At 46.3% G+C, this 23,906-nt stretch overlaps 1 protein-coding gene across 1 annotated transcript in view; it reads right to left on the reverse strand.

The window, feature by feature from the left end:
- ADAMTS17 (ADAM metallopeptidase with thrombospondin type 1 motif 17) overlaps nucleotides 1-23,906 on the reverse strand; it is a 343,084-nt gene that overhangs the window by 251,261 nt on the left and 67,917 nt on the right. Inside the window, exons 6-8 of the mRNA XM_042989202.1 lie at nucleotides 18,009-18,092; nucleotides 17,134-17,291; nucleotides 10,056-10,099 (exon numbers count right to left, since the gene is read on the reverse strand). Coding sequence (XP_042845136.1) covers nucleotides 10,056-10,099; nucleotides 17,134-17,291; nucleotides 18,009-18,092 — 286 coding nt within the window. The remainder of the gene's footprint in view (nucleotides 1-10,055; nucleotides 10,100-17,133; nucleotides 17,292-18,008; nucleotides 18,093-23,906) is intronic.

Consider the following 23,906-nt stretch of genomic DNA (forward strand, 5'->3'; position numbering starts at 1 on the left):
GGCCCCATGGGCCAAAAATATCAGCAGTAACTTCATTAAGTCTCAGAGCCTGCATGGTCCAATCTGACCCTAGAATCTAAGCCAAAGAAGCATACCTAGCAACCAAGAAACTTGCAAAAGGCCTCCTAACCCCTACTTGCATCTCTCTAAGAATATTAATGAAGGCACTACAATTCAATCCCTAGCAATGCTGCTCAGAATTCTCTCTCGTCTCTTCACTCTTCCCCCCACCTAGAGTCTCATCCTCTTCTATCTCATCACCTCCCACTCGGCCTCCCAGGGAGGAAAGCACAAGAACCTCCTTCTGTGGGAATTGTACTTCTCCCATCCTGATTAATTTTTCTCAGAAGAAATCTTTGAGAAGAAGGGGGAGTGAATAAAATTCATAACTTAGCTCTTTTGGCCATCTCACTTAAAAAAATTGTGATGAAGTATATATAACACAAAATTTACCATTTTAACCATTTTTAAGTGTACAGTTCAATAGCTTTAAAGACACTCACATTGCTGTGTAACAAACGCTGTCTTGCAACTGTCACTACCATCCATCTTCAGAGCTTTTCCATCTTCCCAAACTGAAACTCTACACTCATCAAACACTAACTCTTCACCCTTCCTCCTCTTGAATGCCTGGCAATTACCATCCTACATGGTCTCTGGAATTTTGATGACTCTAGGAACCTCACATAAGTGGAACATACATTATTTGTCTTTTTGTGACAGGCTTATTTCATTTAGCCTAATGTCTTCAAGTTTTATCCACATTATAGCATATTTCAGAAAACCCTTTGCTTTTAAGGCTGAGTAATTCCCATGTGTGTGTGTGTGTGTGTGTGTGTGTGTGTGTGTGTGTGTATGTGTATCTGTTCATTATTTATCTGATTATCTGTTCATTGTTCAAAGGATACCCTGAATTGCTTCTTTGTGAATAATGCTGCTATGAATGTGGACATACAAATAACTATTCAAGTCCCATTTCTTTTGGGTATATACCTAGAAAAGGAATTCCTAGATGATAGTTTTATTTTTTGAGGAACTGCCATACTGTTTTCCATAGCAGATAAACCATACGTTCCCTCTAGCACTATACAAGGGCTCCTGTTCCTCCACATCTTCACCATAACTTGCTATTTTCTGGGGTTCTTTTGGGCAACAGCCATCCTAATGAGTGGGATCAATCATCTTGTTTAACCTTGAGAATAACCCTGGGCATTATTATTCCCATTTTACAGATGAGAAAACAGAGCTGGAGATTTTAGATGACTCATACAAGGACACTGGTGGAGGCAGGACTCGAACCCAGGTCTAGCTACAGGGCCAATGCTTAGACCACCACACTAAGCCAACCATGGTCCCTGAGGATGGTTCAGTGTTCACTGGGAAGATGGTGGGACTTTTTGGGTGATATAAGAGACCACCACAAGGGTCACACTGTAAAGAAAGCAGCAGTGGGAGCACTTCTCCCATTCTTTGTTCTCACTGGACCTACTGCAGACGTAAAGCTGATCTCCTCACCTCCTGCTCACTCCTGAGGCTTTCAACGAGCAGGAGGCATGCAGGCTCCAAGAATGTTCAAGGATTCACAATCACACAAAAGGCATCTCACAAAGACCTCGTTTCCTGTTTATGATTCTACTCCCTGTCCTTCTTCCCTGCCCCGGGCCCCATTCAGAGAGGGTTTTTGTTGTTATTGTTTCTCACAAAGTTAATAAAGGGTTGGGACTGAGAATTGCATGACTGGAGGAAGAGCAGTACCATAATAAGATGAAGCATCCCCCTTCATGCCAAGCTAATCATAAAGCACTCCTCTGGCCATGAGAAATGGAGACATAGAGGGAGCAATGGAGACAGCCAGCCTCTGCCTATATCATGCCAAGGCCCGTGATAAATAGGGTGGCAGACTGTGGCCTGACACCAATGTTACCGACATTATGTGCAGGTGAAAGGCCACTGGAAGGGCATCTGTTTCAGAATCCCCTTCAAGCCACCTGAGCACAGAACCTGGGAAGGGGCTAATCAGCAGTCTTGGGGAAGGACACAAGGTACACACTTTCTGAGCTGAACATAGAAGAGGATTCCAAAGCCTACATTTGAAGGGCCACAGCTGGAAACCCTACAGGGGCCAGGTTTTTTTTCCTGTTCAGCCCTGTTGATTTCCAGCCCCAAAGGCAATCAACCATGGCTACGTGTTTTGTTGGTCTCTGTGTAGTTCCAAAATAAATAGAGTTGCGATCTCCAAAGGGCTGGCAGAAGCTTACCCCATGCAAAACAGACCCATGTATTTTCACCATTTTAAAATTTCAGCCATTATGTAACCTTGAACATGACCCTGGCACAAGGAAGAAGAAAAGTTGAATTCGGTCCCCTGGGGCAACTGGTTTCCGTGTGGACATCCCGCCAAGTCCCAAACAGAAAGCTCCCGCCCTGGGTTCTTGTGTTATCGCCAGGGCAGGCAGGCCTTCTTGGGGCGACTCCCTTCTAGGGAACTCACAGAATTTTGTGGGCACAAAGGAAGCCCCTCCAGACTTCAATATACAGGAAGTATGCACACACACTATGCACTTCTGCCATACATGTGTGTAGTTAGGCATGTGTTTCAAGGCATGTATGTGCGCATGCGCGCGCGCGCGCGCGCGCACACACACACACACACACACACACACACACACACACACATTCATTCACCTTTTTATTCTCCCAGATACTATTTTCAAGTCACACCACAGGATAGCTGTGCAGAGGTAAACAGGCAGGAAACTCCCCAGGGCCACCCCGTTCTTGTCCGCTTCTGTTCTCTTTAGGCATGGTGGCTCTTAGGAAAGCCTTTTAGAAGACCCTCTCCAACATCCAGACACAACTTAGTTGTCATTTTTGAGAAAACAATCTATGCCTACATTTAAAGCTGAATGAGTGAGAGAAGAAGCCAGCTTACTGAAGTATATACTATTTAGCTTTCCCAGAAACTCTATTAGCTGAGAAATCTAAGCTGAATTTGTGGGGAGCAAAGCTCTAACATTAACAAAATGCAACTTTCCTAACCCTCTTATGGGGATGGACTATTTTTTTTTTTTTTATTGTATGATGAGGGAGGCAGCACTTGTCCAAACAGTCTGAATCCCTGATTGCTAGATGCATGCATATTTGATTTCCAAAATTGAAACCTTTCATAAAACCTCTAAAAAAATCACATATCATGGTCAAGAGCCTAACTATAAATACCAATATAACTTCTAAAAAACAGATGAATTTGCCGAAGACCTAAGGTCATCTGATTTGGGACAACTAACATGTCATTGAATGGTATGCCTTCTCCTCTGTAAGCTTCTCAGAGTAGACACAAAGGACACAGTGTGGGTAAGCCTGACACCGAAGCAACATGTGCCCAGCATGGGGTGAGGTTATAAGGAAAACACATAAGAACTTATTCATGCAATGGGGTAGTCAGAGGCAATCATCTGAGACTACTTCTGACAAACAATTTTGTGGCAAAATCGAACCCTAACTTCTGTAAGGTCATAAGGAATAACAAAATAAAGCAAACAAACCCATAGGAAAGCTCTCAGAAACAAAGAAACCCTAAGCTCAAGTCTAATGAGTAAAACTTTTGTATTTTTATCCCAAACAAATTTTCCAGCCTCATTCAGCAAACAGAACCTTGACATCTCTACAATTCAAACACACCCTCACAGAATGAAGACTTAACACTACCATGAAAACACATAAAAATGAATGTGCACTCTGAAGGAAATTCCACAAAAGAGGGCAGGGGGAATCTACACACTTTTTTCAGCCACAGCACCAGTTGCCTAGCCCTACTTAGACATGACATAGTTCAGAGCTTGATGAACTCCTTGATGCACTTAATAAAAACCCAACAGGTGCAGTGTTAGGACACTAGCCCCACCCTCCCTCGTCTCTCACTGGTTCCCCAGCACATCTTCCTTCCGTGACTCTGTGTAGGTTGGACTGAAACAGACTTCCAAAGCAGAAATATCATTCCCCCAAACCTTCATTCTGGTGTGTGATGCTCCTTTCTGCCTTTCCTCCCTCATTGACAGACCTGTTATGTGGAGGTCAGTGGCCATATCCATGAAGTCCCCACTGGGCTGCCCACACCTATTAGGGAGTTCAGCACCAGTGCTGTGGGCCACATAGGGAAGGGCTCCTTCCTCCCAAGTTCAGGGACAGCCATGGGACCCTCAGTGCAGAGCAGCAGGGCCCCAGAGCATGGACCCATCTTGGAGCCCCTCAGCAGCATCTCCCTGGCCTTGTGTGTGAAACACTTCATGAGGCCACCGAACATTTATTTCCATTGTCCTTTGTGCAGGATTATCACATCCCTTGACTTGGCAGTGGCACGGGTAAAGGAGGCTTTTCCATTAATTAAAAAAATGAAGGCAAACAAGGAAAAATATAAATCCCAGTAATTAAATTAGTGAAGCTTGAATAAGGTGGCTATCAAAAAAAAAAAAAATTCACCACAGCTCAGTTTACAGCTAAATGTGGGAGCGGGACAAATGCCACGGAACCGAAATCTGTCTGGTCATCCAGGCTGCAGAGATGTGTGTTGGGAAGAGGAATGTGGGAATGTGAACGGCCAACAAAGGCTTCCAGAGGTCTTGCCTTTTCACACTCCTGAGCACTCCTCACCCCTTCTCATCTAGGGCAGCATTTTCCTCAGGATGCTGGCAGCAAAGCCAATGGCTCAGGGTGAACCAACTCAACAAAGGAAAAGCCCATCCCCAACCCCCACAAAGGCAAGGCTTGTAATGTGCAAAGTAAGCCTCCCCCCCCCCCCCCCAGTGAGGGGGACAGTTACTTCTCTTAGGGATGAAGCTGTTTTTCCAGATCCTCCTGCCTTGAGTTGTCTCTTCTTGTGTGTGTCCTCCTCCAAGGTAGAGATCAGCAGAACCTCTATGGTGCCATCCCTTTTCCTTCCAGAGCTGGGAGGGAGGGTCCATAAGGTATGATGGTTTTAAAATCATGTTCACTCAGTCTGTGTAGGCAAATCCCTATCCAGTGTGGTAGATCTTGGCGAGCCCCCTCAGGGGTCGGGACCACCTTGGTTAGGGCCAGGGAAGCTCCCCTTGCCTCTGTTAGTAGGACCCTTGTGATGTGCACAGACAGTAAGCTGCAGATATGCTGGTCTCTCATATTTCAATCTTTCCTGAAAGGATGTAGTGAACATTGGTGGTTCTGGAATGTCCAGCATCCGTCCCTCCTCCTGGCTAAAGCACGCGGACCACCTCCCCCCACCCCATGGAGAACTCCATCCCATGCATTGTTGTGGGAAGGAGTATAGCCCCCCCTGCGCAAGCCCAAAGAGCCAGAGCCCCCCTCATATCCTGCGCAGGTGACCTAGGGCAGGCCTGGGAGCTGGTGAAAAACAGCTGGCTGTGCGTATAGATGGAGGCCATTCCCTGCAGGCCCCAACACTGACCTCTGCATGGTGTCTATGGCCTCACCTGCCAGGGCTGCCTAGGGTGCTGTGTTCCCACCAGATCTGCCACCGTCATGGCAGCCCCTTTCTGATAAACGCCCTTTTTGCTTGCTCCTTGCAATCAGGGTCCTGGTCTGCTGAAATGGGCTAATGCAGATGGAACAATGTAGAGGGGAAGTATTTTTAAATTTTCTTTTTATGTTTATTTTTGAAGAGAGAGAGAGAGTGTGAGCAGGGGAGGGGCAAAGAGAGGGGGAAACAGAATCTGAAGCAGGCTCCAGGCTCTGAGCTGTCAGCACAGAGCCTGACACGGGGCTCGAACCCATGAGCTGTGAGATCATGACCTGAGCTGAAGTCAGATGCTTAACCAATTGAGCCACCCAGGCGCCCCCACCTTTTTTTTTTGAGGGGAAGTATTTTTAACAGAACCCCAAATTCTACTAACTACCTCAGAGATTCTCCAAATGGATCGTTCAAATTTAACTTTTAAATCTATTTTAAGCTACTTTACAGGACAGTAATAAAACATTTACAATGGTAAGTTGCTTTTGGAGGGATAGTGGCTGGGAGGGGATAGGAGGGAACCTTTGAAGGGGTCAGATGACATTCCATACCTTAATCTGAGTAGTGGTTTTGAGACTACATACATATGATCGCACAACAGTGTGGACGTACTTAATGTCACTGAAACACACACTTAAAAATGGTTAAGATTTTATGTATAAGTTTTATGTTATATACATTTTACCACCATTTAAAAATAGATTAAAACAGAATTCAAAATGCAGCTTTAAAACTATTTCAATAAATACCAAAAAAGCGCATAGGCATAACTTAAAATTTCACCAAGATTTGCACCCTTTCCCATATGTAAGTTATACCCTAATCAAAACAAGAAAGCACACACACAAAAAAACACTGTAATATGCCAAGTTATAAAACACTGGTGATTCCCAAGCTTTCCTAAGTTTCTCAAGGTACCACATTATCTCATTTTCTGCAGAACCCAGGGCACAGCCCTCCTGGTAGAGCTGGATCCTGAGATTTGAAGGCAGCTGTTCAAAATCTCTTAGCACTGGCAACCACATATCTATGTGATTCAGATTATTTTTTCCATTCCGTGGAATCAAAACAAAATACAAAAATAAATTGGATGCTGGAATGACAAAACTACAGAGATGGAATACAGATACATGGTAGCCAGGGGTTAGAGAAAGGGAGGGAGGCAGGGAGGGAGGAAGGGAGATTCTACAGGAGCAGCCCAAGGGAGTTACTTGGAGGTGATGGACTGGTTCTGCTCCTGACTCTCCTGGGGGTTGGATGAATATCTACATATGGGATAAAATGTCACAGAACCATATGTAAAAACATACCCCAAAATGGGTTCATGCAAAAACCCTGTGAAATCTGAGTAGAATTTGTAGTCTAGCTCATTGCATTGTGCCAATCAATTTCCTGGTTTTGGAAATAACACTACGGTTACATAAGATGTAACCATGGGAGGAAGTGGGGTGATAGGTACAAGAGACTTCTCTGAATTACTCTGGCAACCTTCAGCTATTCTATAATTATTTCAAAATAAAAAGTTAAAAAAGCACAGAAACAGATCAAATGAGACTGCTAGAAGCCTGTCATAACCCCAGCTTTCAAATTTTTCTCTTCCTGGACTCACCATTGTCCTTACGAACTGACTTAATAGTACAAATAAATTATGACACATTAAAACAAAAGCACCATGTAACTATTTTTTGTTTTCAAGGAAGGGATTCATTTCCTTTGTAAAAGCTGAAAATCACTGAGGTATTGGAAAGAGCATGCAATAAGGAAGTAAGAGACGGGGCTAGTTCAGCCCTGAGCTAACCGGCTGTCACATAAAGAATTATTACAGCTGGTCCATGCAATTAAAAGACTTTGTGGAGGAAATGAGACACACACATCTGGGAGGTCACATAAGGACGTAAGATTTCCCCAGCAGTATGCAAAGTGTCAAACGAATAGTGCTATGGATTGTATTGTGCCCCCCTCCCCCAAATTCCTATGTTGGAGTGCTAACTCCCAATGTAAATGTATTGGGAGACAGGGCTTTTAAAAGGTAACAAAGGTTAAATGAGGTCATGAGAGTGGGGCACTAATGGAATATGACTGGTATCCATGAAAGAAGAGGTGATCAGGGGACGCCTGGGTGGCTCAGTTGGTTAAGTGTCCAACTCTTGGTTTCGGCTCAGGTCATGGTCTCATGGTTCATGAGTTAGAGCCCCATACTGGGCTCTATGTTAACAGGGCGGAGCCTGCTTGAGATTCTCTCTCTCTTTCTCTCTCTCAAAATAAATAATTAAGTTAAAAAAAAAAAAAAAAAAAAAAAGAGGCAGTCGGGACACAGACACACACAAGAAAGACCAGCTAAGGACATGGGGGAGAAGGCAGCCATCTGCACACCAAGGGGAGAGGCTTCAAGGAGAAACCACCAGGGCCGACATGTTGATTTTGGACTTCCAGCCTCTAAAAGCATGAGACAACAAATTTCCGTTGTTTAAGCAGCTCAATCTATGGTACTTCAATAGAATAGCCTTAGCAGATGGACTTAAGTAGCAAGGTGAACTAGTTCAGAAGAAAGAAGAAAGACAGAACTAGCTGTTTGCTCTTTAACAGGGGGTCTGAAATAGAGTACATAATCACAATTGATGGTTGATGTGAAAATTATATACTCTAAAGAAAGCCAGCTATAAATCATATGAAAGAAAACCTGCAATTCCTTCATCTGCGTTTATGCATGCATTCAATCAATCAATCAATCAATCAATCAATCAATCAATCAACAGTGGTGACCAAGACTTGAAAGCCCTGTACCAGGTCACACAGGTGAAGGGCAGAGCTTGGCTCTGCCTGGTACAGAGTCTTCTGGGAAAGACATTCAGGCAAGGGCAATGCAACGGGTATCTCCTCAGAGGCTAGCACAGGGAGTGGGAGGGGTCTGGAGCAGCCTCAACCCCCACCGCACCCCACCCCCTGCTGGGCAGAAGTGAAGAAGCTGATTTGTGAACAAATGCTGGGAAGGAACAGCCACTCCTTGAGATAGTACATGCTTTTTTGGCTCTGCCAAGGGATACTGGTCTTCCTCAAGCCCCAACTGGACTGCGACGGGTGTCAGCTATCCCTCTGTTGGAGCCGATTTTATGATGCATTTGCATAGCGATTCCTTTATGGAGACAGCCCTTGACAATGAAGCATGGATTGGTGGGGCAGTTTTTGACACTTGTCTCCCAGATTTGTTTAGGGGACTGGTGGAATATAAGATAAAAAAAATCATCTCGAAAACTCTAAAATGTGACATGAATGCTAGCTATCATCATACTAGGTTTTTTTGTAACGTTTATTTATTTATTTTTGAGTGATAGAGAAATAGTACGTGCACACAAGTGGGGGAGGGGCAGAGAGTGAAGGAGACCCAGAATCTGAAGCAGGCTCCAGGTTCTGAGCTGTCAGGGAGAGCCTGACGAGGGGCCTGAACTCACAAACCGTGAGATCATGACCTGAGCTGAAGTCAGACACTTAACAGACTGAACCACCCAGGCACCCCCCATCATACTAGATTTTGTAGGGCCTTTTAAGCCACCTAGTTTAAAATGATCAAGGTCACCCAGCTCATATGTGGCCGAGCCAGAGCAAAGGCTCAGGATTACCCACTGCCAGGACTCCCTAGGAAACACAGGTTTTTAAACATTTGAATTCCACAATATTTATTTGTCAGTCCCATACTGTTTTACTACAATTCAAAGCACATCACGTTCAGAATCTTGCTCTTGGCAGTACAATATTTCAACCTCCTGGTGGATAAAGGTTAGTGCTATAGCAGTCAAAATTGGAAACCATCTTGGGGTTTCCTCTGTTAACCAAGGGCCCTATTCCTATGCTCAAAGACTGGTTCCAGTTTGAAACCTACAACATGTCAACAACAAGCCAGATACAACTGAGGATAGAAGAGAAAAAAAAAATGGCAAATGAAGAAAAAGCTGAGGGAGGAAGCAAAAGTAGAAGGAGGGAGGAAGGGAGGGAAGGGGAAGAAGAAAAATGTGCCTTGTCAGCGCCACGTGTTGGTCTCAGTACCATTTGACCAGAAGGAAACGAGCCTGGTGCCCAGACTGGCAGAGGAGACCTGTCTCACCCCCATACAGTCACCTGTTAGGACACTTGGCAAAGATCACCCACATACATGAGAGTAAACGGTAAGCTTTTGTCTCATGACAACTGTGTTAACTTGGTGGGGGGGGGGTTCCCCTCCTGCATGAGTGACCAAGAGGCTCAGTGCCAACTGTGTCCCCTACCACAGTCATCTTTAGGCAGCCCCTGGAGACACCTTCTATGGTTTAACTTTTCATACCTTCCTTATTAAGCATCTGTTTGGACATCTTCTGCCATGAGCAACCTCAACATTTATCAGGGGAAAAAAAATGAAGTAAAATAAAGTCAAAGAACTAATTTATAAGAAAAGAGGCAACAGAAAAGGCAGAGTGTGTCTGAGGACAGTCCCTCCAGACTAGAAGTCTTACCAAGTCTCCAGATTATCACAGGGGGGCGGCAGCCCCTTAAATTATTATTATTCTGCCTCTAGACTTACCAACGGTGTCACACGGTTCATCTTTGTGTACGCAGAAATCTGTCCTGAAAAAAAACAAAGACAGACCTGGTCAGGTGTATGCAGTGGCCCCCAAGAATGGGAGAAGAAAACACTGTCAATGAAGCCCGATTGGTTATCCTGCTCTGTTACTGGTTCGGGTGGCCCAGCTTATAGTGAAGAACACCAATTAGCCACTTGTCAAGAGTAACCCATCCACAGTTCCCACCTCGTAGGCCCAGTTACCCCACATAAAGCCCCCTTTTATAGCTTAACGACTCCACCTAACACTCAGTTGCTGGGAGGACTCCCTCCCAACAGCTGAGAAAGTTCTTGAAGCAGACATTTGCAAATCATGCATCAGAGACGATTAATATTCACTATCGTCAAACTATAGTGACCTCCACAAGCTCCTCGACATGGGCAGCAACTGGCCTTAGATGCTGAAGTGACCAAATGGCACTTACAGGAGAAGACAACAAAAGTAATGTCTGAAAGTTATGCCCTTTAAAGCTTCCCAGGATCCCCCGGGTGTGTGGCTGTGTGAGAAGAGCACTGGTCCAGCCCCAGTTCCACAGGTACAAGGGGTTCGCTGTGGCCTCTAGCCACTCATGTGTGAAACAACAGGTCTGGGCCCTTCTTTTCCCAAACCAGAGCGTTCCCATGATACTTTCCCAAAGTTCCCACAGTTAGGGGCTGACCAAACCAGCGGTTGGGGCAGTGCCCTGCCTGGGACCGGCCATGAAGAGCAGTGGCCTGGTCCTCCAGGGCCCCGTGCTCATCTTCTCATGGAGGCCCATGGAGGGCTGAGAGAAAGCACCCACTCCCTTAAATTCCTTCAGGTTTACAAGGTGTGTTCTGAAGCCACGTCTCATTTCACTTTCTAAGTTCTTCCGGACAAGCCAGCCGGATAAGGTTGACACTAAACCAAGTTACGGAAGAACATGGCAGGTCTGGGTTGGGCCATCTTTCCCCTTTCTGACACTCTGTCCCCTGGCATCAGTGTCCTCAATTCTTCTCCTACCCTCTGTCACAACCTATTCTCAGGGAAGGATCTGACCCATTTGTTCACAGAGGGCACAATGACAGAGAAGCCCATGAGGTACTCTCCTAACCTAACTTTGTATGGTCATCTCTCCTTCTCCCTCCATGTCAATCCCAATCCAATGTGCAGTGTGTCCTGTTGCATCTGTCTCCAAAGTGTAACCCGCGCCTGATGCCTCTCAGCGCTGTGTGGGATCCCCTGGAAACAGATAAAAGTCTGTGCGTTCCTGACTCTGGCTTTGCTTCAGGCTCACCTGAAGCTTGTCAAAGACTCCACTTGCCTACTTAGACCCACAGATTCCACTTGGAGTCCTGATGTACAAAACCAGATGTGCCAGACAGCCGGCAAGCCTGGGGGAGAGGCTGGGGCAGCTCGGAAGGTGTGGCCCGTAGAACTGGCCAGGGAGACATCGAGGAGGAGCGGGGACCAATCCTGTCAGCAGCGCCCGTGGGTTCTGCTTACTACAAGTTTCTAATTTTTTCCTAGCAAGCCCTTCTATTTTTATCATCAATTGTAAAACAATCTTAATAAAGGGAAAAAGGAAGTTTTCACAAACCCCACATTTTTCATAACCTTATCCCAAAACCAAGGGAACTTTCATGGAAATGGAGAGAGGATAACCACAAGAGCCATAAAAGGAAGCCTTGAGGTTTCTTGTTTGTCTGTTTTTGTTTGTTTTTGTCAAAGATGACCTTTGAGTGTTTTTGTATTCTTTGGGTAAATGCCCAGTAGTGAGAATACAAAAACACTAATTCAAAGAGATACACGCACCCCTATGTTTACAGCAGCATTATGTACAATAACCAAGCTATGGAAGCAGCCCAAGTGTCCATCGGTTGATGAATAGATACAGAAGATGTGGTATATACATAAAATGGATTATTTGGCCACAAAAAGAATGAAATCTTGCCATTTGCAACGACATGGATGGAGCTAGAGAGTATAATGCTAAGTGAAATAAGCCAGTCAGAGAAAGATACATTCCATATGATTTCACTCACATGTGGATTTTAAGAAACAAAACAAACAAGCATAGGAAAAAAGAGAGACAAACCAAGAAACAGACTCTCAGGTAGAGAACAAACTGATGGTTACCAGAGTTGGGGGGTCGGGGGTGGGGGGGGGGGAATAGGTGATGGGGATTAAAGAGTACACTTGTTGTGATGAGCACAGGGTGATGTATGGAAGTGTTGAATCATTATACTGTGCATCTAAAACTAATATAACAATGCATGTTAACTAACTGGAATTAAAATAAAAACTTAAAAAAAAAGATGACCTTTTAAAAGACTAAGTAATAGGCAGTAGAAGGTGCACGAAGTAGCAGCAGAGAGAAAAACAAACAAGTAAAATTAGGGACATATATATGCTCGCTGCTCTGGTATGGATCTGACCCCAACTCAACATTCTTGATCTGACACCCCTTCCATTTAAATAACCAAGCTGGCCCAATGCCTTGTTCCAGGGTTTCCCAGCATGAGCAACTGAAGCCTGGGCAAAAGGAGAAATCACACATGACCACAAGTCTCACAGTCAAGAACTAAACAGAACCGAGAAGATGGTGCCCACTTCACGGGCGCCATCTTGGGGATAGCCAGCGCTGTTGGCTGACAGGAGCATTGTGTATTCTCTCATCCCATGACTTCCCTGAAGGGAAACAGGTGATCTCAAATGATGGACCCTGCAACATCATCCATTGCGTCACCTGAGGAAGTGGGAGGAAATGCAGTTGCTCACAGAGGACAGAGGCAAGCTCAATTAGAACGCTGGCTTAAGAGGGGCACGGGGGTGGCTCAGTCGGTTAAGTGTCCGACTTCGGCTTGGCTCAGGTCATGATCTCGCAGTGTGTGAGTTTGAGCCCCATGTCAGGCCCTGTGCTGACAGCTCGGAGCCTGGAGCCTGCTTCCAATTCTCTGTCTCCCTCTCTCTCTGCCCCTCCCCTGCTCACACACTCTCTCTCTCTCTCATCCTCAAAGTAATAAACATTAAAAAAAAAAAAAAGAATTCTGGCTTAAAAGAGTCAGCCAAAATTTGACTCTTCTTTCTTCTTCCTGCCAAGGTTGTTTCCCAGAAGAGAAAACACAAGCCATGTTGCCGCAGGGGCAGCTTCATCTTCAGGTGCTCCCACCGCAAATTCATGCCAAACCCACTTTCAGGGGCTGTAGGATTCAAGTGAGGTCCCAACGCAACTCTACAGTCTCTAGTCCATTCCCTTTCCGCCGCTTGTTCCTCAAGAGAAGGAAGGCTGTGTGGACCTCTGTGACCCGGTGTGCTTTGTGCCTGTGTGCTCACAAGCTTCCCGTCCTGCAACATGGTTTTTTCTGTTCTGCTATCACCATCTTGAAAGTCTTTGTCATGTGGGGTCCCGCATTTTCCTTCTGCACTGGGCCCCACAATTTATGTAGCTAATCCTGTGCATAACCGATTGCCTTGGCATACAGTTGGGGCTTAATAAATAGTGGCTCCTTTATTATTGGCAGACATACATTTCCAGACCACTTTCAATGTGCCCAGCAAGCTTCCCGGTGGCCTGGTCTCCCCAGTATTTGGAAACCCCGGGAAAATGTAACGTGATGCTCCACAGATACTCACTGAGCCCTCACCGTGAGCAAAGCCGGCAAGAGACCCTCTTGGTCAAAGTCTGAAGAGAAGACGATTCCCGGGGAGTGTGATGGAGTTACGTGGAGGGGAAGGTTCAGGGATGGCAGGAGGTGTGCCTGTGGTTGAGCTCCAAGCTGGCCCTGCATGTTTGCTCCAGGTGCTTCCCAGGAGCACAGAGCTGGGTTTGGGGGGAAATCCTATTTTCATGGCTTCCTGAGGGAGATGCACGGCCAAAGGTAAAGCTGTGCCAGGTGCTGAAGCCTCCTGGACCCCAGTCCTCTGTGTGGGTCCCACATGGTCCCAGACTCAGTTCACTCAGAGGTGTTTTCTAGCCCCAGACATGACCGCAGCTGCCAGAAAGCCAGCTTCTGTGGCTTCTGGCTCAGCAGCTTTTGCTGGACATGATGTCATGCTCACATCTCTGCGGCTGGCCATCTGTAGGGCTGGTGGATGTCCAGGAGAATGCACTCTCGGGCTCAGCCACAGCACATAAGGGGGGGGGGGGGCAGAGAAGAAACCCTTGCATAAGCCAGTCTCAGTCCCAGGACTGGGGGACACTGGCCCCCAAACACCGCCTGGCCTGTGCAAGCTGTGATTAGACCCTCAGCTCAGATTACTCCGGGAGGAAGGGGCTGTTTCTCAAGAGCAGCTGCTGCCTTGCACCCAATTTCCACGTGAAAACATCAGCCCGTTATTATCCCAACCTAGGAACTGCAGCTCTCGGCCTCTAATTATTAAACAATGCCTCGCAGCCAACTCGGCTCCCAGCCCCGACTCTGGCACTGCCTCCCCTGTCCTTCTGGGAGGCCTTGCATTTAACAGCTGCGAGGACCCAGAGAGCGGGTTGGGCACTGGCCGATTTGGTCCGGCAGCTCCACAGAAGCAGGTGAGAGGAAGCACCTCGACTGCTCAGGTAGTTCATCAGATGTCAGCATGAAACCGGGAAAGAGAATCCCAGCCCCAAGCTGGCCTCAGGGAACCGAGACGTAGGATGCCTTTTCATTGATGCTGCCTGCAGCAGAAGGAACCTTGCTTTTCGGGGCCACCAGACATCCCCCCCTCCCCAGCACCCATACTCAGAACCACCCCATGCATTCAGGACCACCACCCCCGGCCCCTCCCCAGGTGCTTAACCAGAAAAAAAATTGTAAACTGTTTTATTGTGATTACACAGAACATAAAATTTACTCTCTTAAAACGTTTTTCAAGTGTACAGTTCAGTGATGTTGAATGCATTTATAATGCTGTGCAACTAATCTCCAGAACTCTTTTCGTCTTGCAAAACTGAAACTATATCCATTAAACACTAGCTTCCTATTCCTTCTTCTCTCCAGCTCTACACTCTGTGTCTAGGAATTTAACTGTTCTAGGTGTCTCATGTAAATAGAATCATACAACATTGGTCTTTTTATGACTGGTGTATTTCACTTAGCGTAATGTCCTCCAGGTTCATCCATGCTGTCGCATGTGACAAGACATAACTTCCTTCATAAGGCTGAACAATGTTCCGTTGCATGGATGGACCACATTTTGTTTATCTACTCATCCATCGAAGGAAACCTGGGCAGCTTCCACTTTTTAGCTATTATGAGTCATGCTGCTAGGAACATAGGTACACAAATAGCTCTTTGAAACCCTCCTTTCAATGCTTTTGGGTATATACTCAGAAGCAGGATTGCTGGATCATACGGTAATTCTGTATTTAGTATTTTGAGGAGCCTCCATACTGTTTTCCACAGCACCCACACCATTTTACAGCCCCACCAGGAGTGCTCAAGGAAGGGTTCCCATGTCTCCGCATCCTTGCCAACACTTGTTATTGTGTTTGTTTTTGGTAGCAGCCATCCTGATGGGTGTGAGATGTAGAAAACCAACATGTTTATACCAAATATTTCCAATACAGTAAATAGGCTTGTTGGAAGCAGGAAAAAGAAAAGAAAGCCAGAAATCCTAACTGGCAGCCTTCTCAGGCTGAGGGTGCATTCACGTCTGCAGATGGCATTTTGTGCAAGAGCTCATCCAGAAGCTTTGTCAACACCGATTTCAGTGACATTTATTATTGCCTCTAGACAAAAAAGGGGAGGGGAGCAGTGGCTACTCTTCCCAAACCAAGACCACTTGCCTGTGCTTTCTTGACCCAGCCAAGCAATGAAACTTCAGGGAAGAAACTACATGGGGAAAGTTCTCACGAACATCAGAACCTGTACATTTTATATAGTTTTGATACAAACCACTTTCAAAGTAGTGACCTTGGAAGTTTAGCATTCCAAGGGTGAGGTTTGGAATGATGCATCTACAAGGCAAAAATGCCAGACTGCAGGCAACCACTGGAAGTTAGGAAGAAGGAAAGATCCTTGCCTAGAGCTTCCGAGAGAGCACAGCCCTGCCCACGCCTTGATCTTGGACTTCTGGCCCCCAAAACGGTGAAAGACTAAATTTCTGTTGTTTTGACACACCCAGTTGGTGGTAATTTGTTACTGCAGCCCTGGCAGACTAAGATAACGTTGCTGCCGCCTATGTGGAAACAAGGCTGTCCCTGGTTTCTGTTGTCCACTGCTGGCCCCTGGTTTCCCTCTCAGTCTGGAAAAGTCCACCTCTGTAGTCTAGAAAGAAGCTCAGCTCCCTACTTCAAGTAGAACCGCCATGTGAATTCCCCAGGCATCTCTGCCCACTGCTGTTGTCCTGAGAGGGTCCCGTGGATGGGGTTGCACACAGCACACGTGTGCCGACGTGGACCTCCTCCTACAGGAACTCGGGGTATCCACGGCCCCCATAATAGTGTGTTTAAGCCAGTTTGGAGGCAGCCTCAAACACAAGTTAACTCTTTCCCAGTGAACATTATATTTGGTGCAGGGGAGAGGTAGTAGATGAATTGCTTGGGACTCCTGGATAACCAGGATTTCAGTACTTTTATACTAATAATAGCAATAGCAGAAATTATGGCTAACATTTATCATACCCTTACTCTGGGCCAGGCACTGTGAAAAACCCTTTCCAGGGATGCCTGGGTGGCTCAGTTGGTTCAGTGTCCAACTTCAGCTGAGGTCATGATCTTGTGGTTCATGAATTCAAGCCCCACATCAGGCTTTGCACTGATATTACAGAGCCTGCTTTGAATTTTCTGTCTCCCTCTCTCTCTCTCTCTCTGCTCTCCCCCACTAGCGTTTTCTCTCTTTCTCTTTCTCTCTCAATTAAATAAACATTAAAAAAAAAGAAAAGAAAAGCATTTTCCCACGTTCACTAAATCCTCATAACTCAGAGGTAGGTACTATCATTCATCCCCATTTTACTGATGAGGAAACTGAGGCTCAGAGAGGCGGCCCCAGGTCTGATTTCCAAGCCTGAATTCCTAGCAAATAGCCCTCTATTCCCCTCCAAAGAGGGAAATGTCTTTTTCCCATCACATTTCCAGCTACAGACCAAATCCAGTTGTACCTGGTCACAAACACAGCAGCATCCACAGGGGGCGTATCGTCCTTCCCTCCTGGAACCTGATTGTTGCCGAGGTATCTGGCTCCTCCATATTCCTCATTCTGCCAGTGACAGAAGCTCTCCAGGGACCGCTCACCATGGTGCCCGATGGACAATTTGGCCTAAAGTAAATCAGGGGTGGGGGAGGGCAGTTAAAGAAGCAAACACCCAGGGAAGCCTGAGTTTATGTTCAGAATATAGTGTGGAGACAGCTGCTTGTTGGGATGTCATTCGATGATGTGCTTCCCCCAGATACAAACCTAATGCTGGTAGGAAGATGGAAGATGCAGAGACCCAGAGAGAGGCCACCAGGGCCTTATTTGTAAGTTCAAATGAAGACCATGTTATTATTCTCTTTTTTTTTTTTTTTTTGGCAAACTGAACAGTGTACCCAACCAAGCATTAGTCTCCCATTATCAAATTCATTGCCTGCCTCTGCAAGGCGACGTTATCACGTGGGAATGCACTCAACTGAAAGACCAGAAAACAACTCTACAGTGAATCCAAATTTGGAAGTTCCAGAGGGCTTCCAAAGACCTCCCCATCCAGATTGCACACGTGAGATGTGCTAGGGGTAGAGGGAGGATGTGCACAGGTCCACTGCTTAGGGCTCCCTCGAGATTCCAAGCAGATTATATGCACACCAAGCTTCGAGTCATAGTGCCTGCCCTCCCTGCTCTGGACATCCCCAGGCCCTGGCCCAGGGCATGCTGTTGCCATCTGCAAAGCCAGGGACCACAGAGGAGACTGACAACCTCCTGAGCTCTCAACAGCAAGCAGGAAACTTCAAGACCGGTTGCACCATCTGCACACTCTAAAGGGCACCCCTGGGGACTTACAGGCCGTTGTCGTAGCAGGACAAGCTTGGTAACTTGGATGTTCACTTTACTTCCAAGGCTCTGGTGCTGAAACATATTGTACACCTGTCAAGAGAGAAAAAAGAAATGTGGTGTAAATATAAAAATTAACAAAAATACAGCAGTATCCTGGATGGGATCCTGGGACAGAGAAAAGATGTTAGATAAAAACTAATGACGTCTGAATAAACTATGGACTTCAGTTAATCATAATCAGTCAGAATGCCAAAAAACCACAAATAATCCAAGGGGCACATGATGTGAACAGACATTTTTTCAAAGAAGACATATGGATGGCCAACAGACACATGAAAAGATGCTCAATCAGGGGAAATCAAAACCACAATGACATATGACTTTACACCTGTCAGAATGATGAGTATCAAAAAGACAAGAAATAACAAGTGTTGATGAGGATGTGGAGGGAAAGGCACACTGTTGATTGGAAATCAGTTGTTAAAAAGATATAGGACAGCAGATTCTGAAAGGAGGAATGGATATTAGATGATTCTGATAGAAAACTCAAAACTCCCATTCTTGGCTTTTATGCAGGAGGTTGAAAGGGACCTTCATGTAGGGGAGGGGGGAGGTCAATGCCTGTAGCCATCTGCCATGTGCCAGCCTGTGTCATCTCTAACCCTCATCACAACCCATCAAGTTTTTTCTCTTTGACATTATCTCCACCACCCTCAGCTCACCAAGATAACACCACCTGCTCAATACCCCCAGTCAGTCAACAATGACCCCAATTCATATCCAGGCTTGTCCAGCCAATAAGACCATATTCCTTCTTTATTCCCTAAAGTCCTCATTCCAACCACGGCACGTCATGGAGATAGAGGCACAGCAATAAAAGAGGATTTGTCCCTCAATTTTGCACCTCTTGTTGGTAGAACCTAATTATAAGGACCTCAATATCAAAAAAAAAAAATCAAAGGAAAGCGTTTCAAGGGGAAGAGAGATAAGAAATCTCAAACAAGGCGGAGGAATCAAAGTTGACCTGGATGGGAAAAGCCCACTGAATGTGAAGATCCGTGGGTCCCTTTCCTGTAACATGGACAAAGAAGGAGGTAGGGGGTGCCCCAGGGGTAGATCATGTAGGTGTTTAAGATATAGAGAGAACAGGGAGGACAGCCTTTTGAAAAAGTGCACTTTGCCACTGCCCACCTCCTTCTCTGGCAACCAGCCATCGCTTCCTCTGTATCTAGGAGTTCAGTCTTCTTAGATCCCACCTATAAGCGAGATCATACAGTTTTTCTTTTTCTCTTATTTCACATGGTTTTGAATATTCTACTTTGTTTTCTTTCTGACAGACACAATCTAGGAGGCAGAATTTTGCAGCAGGGACATTAGAACTTTCTCCAGCTGGTACTGTGTTCCTTGGTACATCGGTGGCAACATAAAGCAAGCACCAGAGCAGACAGGGCAGTCACCGTTAATTCAGGCCACATGAAGCTGGACACAGCGTCTGGCATACAAACGTCAGAAGCCAGGCACGCACGATGTTTGAGCATCTGTGTGACAAAGGAATTAGCTGTCTCATTGCTTAGAGCTTACTCTTTGAAAACTATTATTAAAGCAAAATAAAATCTTTGTGTAATTTAATATTCTTTCCCACAAGGAAAAACAGAACACGTTTAGTTGTTCTGTTCTTAATCCCCACCCCCCATTTTTTCCCCTCAAGAACAAAATAGCAGTTTTTTTTCTTTTTTTTTTTTTTTTTTTCACACTGGACCATCTGTAGGCCAATTCTGAAGTCATGTCTTAATTACCTATCCCCAAACCTGGGTGAAGAAGGGGAAAACACATAACTTTTTCCTTGTTTTGATATTTTGAGAACCACCCAATGGCTGCAATTCAAATTTTTCCAGAAATATTCAGCAGTAGGATTGGGCCCAAACTGGAAAACCTCAATTCAAAACATGAAAAGAAAAAAATAGGAAGAATGAAACCCTGAAGTTCTGAGGGAGAAAATGCAAGTTGCACAGGGCTTCAAGGTGCAATCTACTCATCACCTAAAATGTCAACCCCAGCCAAAGATGTTAAAAGATATTGTTTAAAGAAGGTTTAAAGGAATGACACAGTAAAGCACTTCTCAACAGTACTGAGACACAGCACATAAAGGAGGCATAAAGAATCTGCATGAAATAGTGCAAATTTCAGGACAGCAAAACCATAGGAACAATCTGCCTCTCCAGAACATTCCGTCTCCTCCTTGCTGGGCTGATGACAGTTCTGTGCATCCTGTACAACCATGAGCCCCAAAGTCTCAGTCGCTTCCCATGGGGTAAAAAGGATGTGAGACAGAGGGGAAGAAAAACCTTCATACTTCAGGGTCTAGGAGGAAGGGGTAAGAGATGGGAACTGCTTCATGCACAGAGTTTCAATTTTGCAAGATGACAAAGTTCTAGAGATTTGGTTGCACAGTGTGAATATACTTAACAATACTGAACTGTATACTTAAAAATGGCTAAGGTGGGGGGCACCTGGGTGGCTCAGTCAGCTGAACATCCCATTTCAGGCTCAGGTCATGATCTCCTGGTTCATGGGCTGGAGCCTCACATCCCGCTCTGTGCTGACAGCTCAGAGCCTGAAGCCTGCTTCCGATTCTGTGTCTCCCACTCTCTGTACCTCCCCCAGTCTCTCTCTCTCTCTCTCTTTCAACTAAACTTTAAAAAAAAATTTTTTTAAGTGGCTAAGATGGTAAATTTAGTATGTATTTTACCACAATTGGAATTTAATTAATTTTTTTGGAAGAAGCTTCATGCCCTAGTGACATTCTCTAGCAAGACCGAAGGCAGGCATTTCCCCTTGACGTATGCCTAGGGTACTCACATCCAGGAAAGCACATCTGGGAGCCTGACCACAGCTAGAGCACCTCGTCACCTGGTGGGCACCGTACCATGTTCCCACAGAGCTCAGCGGAGCACAGGATCTCCGGGGAGACCCAGAGCCAAGCCAGGAGAGCCAGACGAAAATCTGATGGCAGCCACAAACACAAAGCAGCAGGCCCCAAAGACATGTAACGAAGTCTCCTCGTCTTTTTTTCCCCATGGAAATTCAAGCTCAGGAGAAGTCCTGGAGGCGGCAGCCATACGATGTTTAGGGAGACACCTGGTTGGGCAAAGGAACAGCACCGCCAATCGTCTGGAAATTCTGTCTCCGGCGTCCAGCTCTGCCTGCGTCCTGGCAAGTGTTCAGAGCCCTGACTGAATTTGTCACATTTCCTTGGCAGCCTGGGGGCCAAGCCGGGTAGACCCACTGCCAGCACCACAATGCAGCTCTCCTGCCTGGGCGACTTGGGGACACAGGCAGGGAGGGGCAGACAGGGCCAGAGAAGAAGCAGGTGATGGGGACACACAGAGAGGAGCTGTTCAAGGGCCAATGCAGGGATTTCATAAGAGCACCACCTACCTGTGCTACCTGGAGCCTCCCCAAGGACAGACAGGGACCGCGGATGACACCCTCCAACCACACTGGGTGCCCATTCAGACCCCCATGTAGTAAAGAACTCTTTCTCTAGCACAGTGCCTCTGAGTGGGGTCCCTGAAGCAGTAGCACCTGGGCATTTGTTGGAAATGCATTCTGAAGCCCACCCCAGAGCCACTGAGCCAGAGACCCTGGGGGTGGGCCCGGCCACCCGCAGTTTACAATCCCCCCAGGATCCTTCCAGTCAATCCTTCCCAGGGATGACTGCTGGCGTGTGAGGACCGGGGAGTGCTCTAACACTGTGACAGTTTCTCTGGGCACCAGAGAGAGGCTTCCTGTCTGTTTCACATGGTAATGGGGTGAAATTGATGTCATTTTTCCTCCAAACAGAGCTTGCCTGGAACACCGCAGGTTTTCATCTCACTCCATGGTTGTTAAGGAAGCTAAAAACAACCAAAGCTCCGTCGAGGGGCCCCATTTTCCAATCTGGCTGCCCAAACCCAGGGTTTCTGCTGTCAGCGCCACCTGCTTCCGCCGGCAATTTGTTCTTGAAAATATTCCTGCTCCTGTGTCATTACCATCCCCAACCGCGGGAAACCCGAGATACATACATAAGAAGGCACTTCAGCACATTTGAAAAACTGACAAAAGCCAGGTCCAGAGGACCACTCTGCAGCCTGCTGCTGGCGGAAAGACCCGGCCTGGCAGAGGCGTCTCCCTCCGCGTGCACCCGTGCACATGAGCGGTTTGCTGGGGACACAGAGCCTGGGGCAGGACTCCAGTTCCTGGGATACGAGTCAGGCCGAGGGTTTTTTTGTTTTTTTTTTTTTTAATGTTTGTTTATTTTGAGAGAGCAGGAATGAGCGGGGGGTGGGGGGGGTAGAGAGAGGGAGAGAGAGAATCCCAGGCAGGCTCTGCACTGTCAGCACACGGAACCCAATGCAGGGCTCGATCTCACAAACCGCGAGACCATGACCTGAGCAGAAATCAAGAGTCAGAGGCTTAAGCGACTGAGCCACCCAGGCGCCCCCAGAGGGGTTTTTAAAAAACACAAATCAGCACATGCCACTCTTCTGCTTAAACCCCTACAAGTAGCTTCCGGTCGTGCCTGCAGCGAAGTCCACTCTCCATGCCCTGGTGTACCAGACTGTGAGGTCGGCCAGCTGCCACGGCCTCTCACTGTGTCCCCTCCCCCATCACCCACCAGAAACCTCCTCTTTCTGTGCCTCCCAAATGCCAGACTGACTTCCACTGGCTGGCTCCTCAGTGCCTCCTCCCTTCTAGGGGGAACATCACTCACTTCTCACAGAGGTGTCCTGACCGCCTCACTCGCTTGCTATCGCCTGGATCTTCATATCGCAGTTTATAAAATTCGCACACGAATTTTACCGATTGTCATGTTGAGCGCTGTCTGTTGGTCCCTCCAACAGGGACCTGCATGAGGTCCATAGGAGTGGGACCTGTCATGGTCCCTATTCTAGCCCCAGACCCTAGAAGAGTGACTAGCACACATGAAGTAACCAGTAAACAGAGCTGAATTAGTGAGTGAACTTTCTAAATTGCAGTCAATACATATGACATAAAAGTTACCATCTTAACCACTATTAAATAGTGTTCAGTAGTGTTAAATGCATTCACTTTATTGTGCTATGATCACCACCATGCATCCAAGAACTCATTCATCTTGCAAAACTAAACCCTTGTCCCCATTAAACACGAACTCTCCATGCCTCCTCCCCCAGCCCCTGGCAGCCCCCAGCAGCCCCCATTCGACTTTCTATCTCTATGAATTTGACCTACTCTGAGGACCTCATATAAGTGGAAGCATATAGTATTTGGGTATTTGTGACTGGCTTATTTCACTTAATAGAATATCTTCAAGATTCATCCACGTTGTAGCCTGTGTCTTTCCTTTTTAAGGCTAATATTCCATAGCACATATAAACCACACTTTATCCATTTATCCATCCATGGACACTTGGGCTACTTCCTCCTTTTCCTCCTTTTGGCTGCTCTGAACAATTCTGCTGTGAACATGGACATACAAATATCTGCCTATGGCCCTAATTTCCCTTCTTTTGGGTATATACTCAGAAGCAGAACTGCTAGATGACATGATAATTCTATTTTTACCTTTTTTTTTTTTCTGGAAGAACCACTGGTCTTTTTCCCATAAGCACTGCCTCAATCTACCGTGACACCAACACACATGAAGTTTCCATTTCTCCACATCCACTCGGCTTGCTATTACGCAGATTTTGAAATAATAGCATCTCGATCAAAACGATAGAAAGGCAGCGAGAGATACAGGCTTCCAGTTATGGGAATGAGCAAGTCACGGGAATGAAAGGTACACCATAGGGAATATAGCCATTGGTATTGCAATAGTGTTGCGTGGTCACAGATGGTAACTACACCAGTAGTGAGCACAGCATAACTCACCCAGTTGTC

Source organism: Panthera tigris, chromosome B3 (genome assembly GCF_018350195.1).
Source record: "Panthera tigris isolate Pti1 chromosome B3, P.tigris_Pti1_mat1.1, whole genome shotgun sequence".
In the NCBI taxonomy this organism is placed as follows: Eukaryota; Metazoa; Chordata; class Mammalia; order Carnivora; family Felidae; genus Panthera; species Panthera tigris.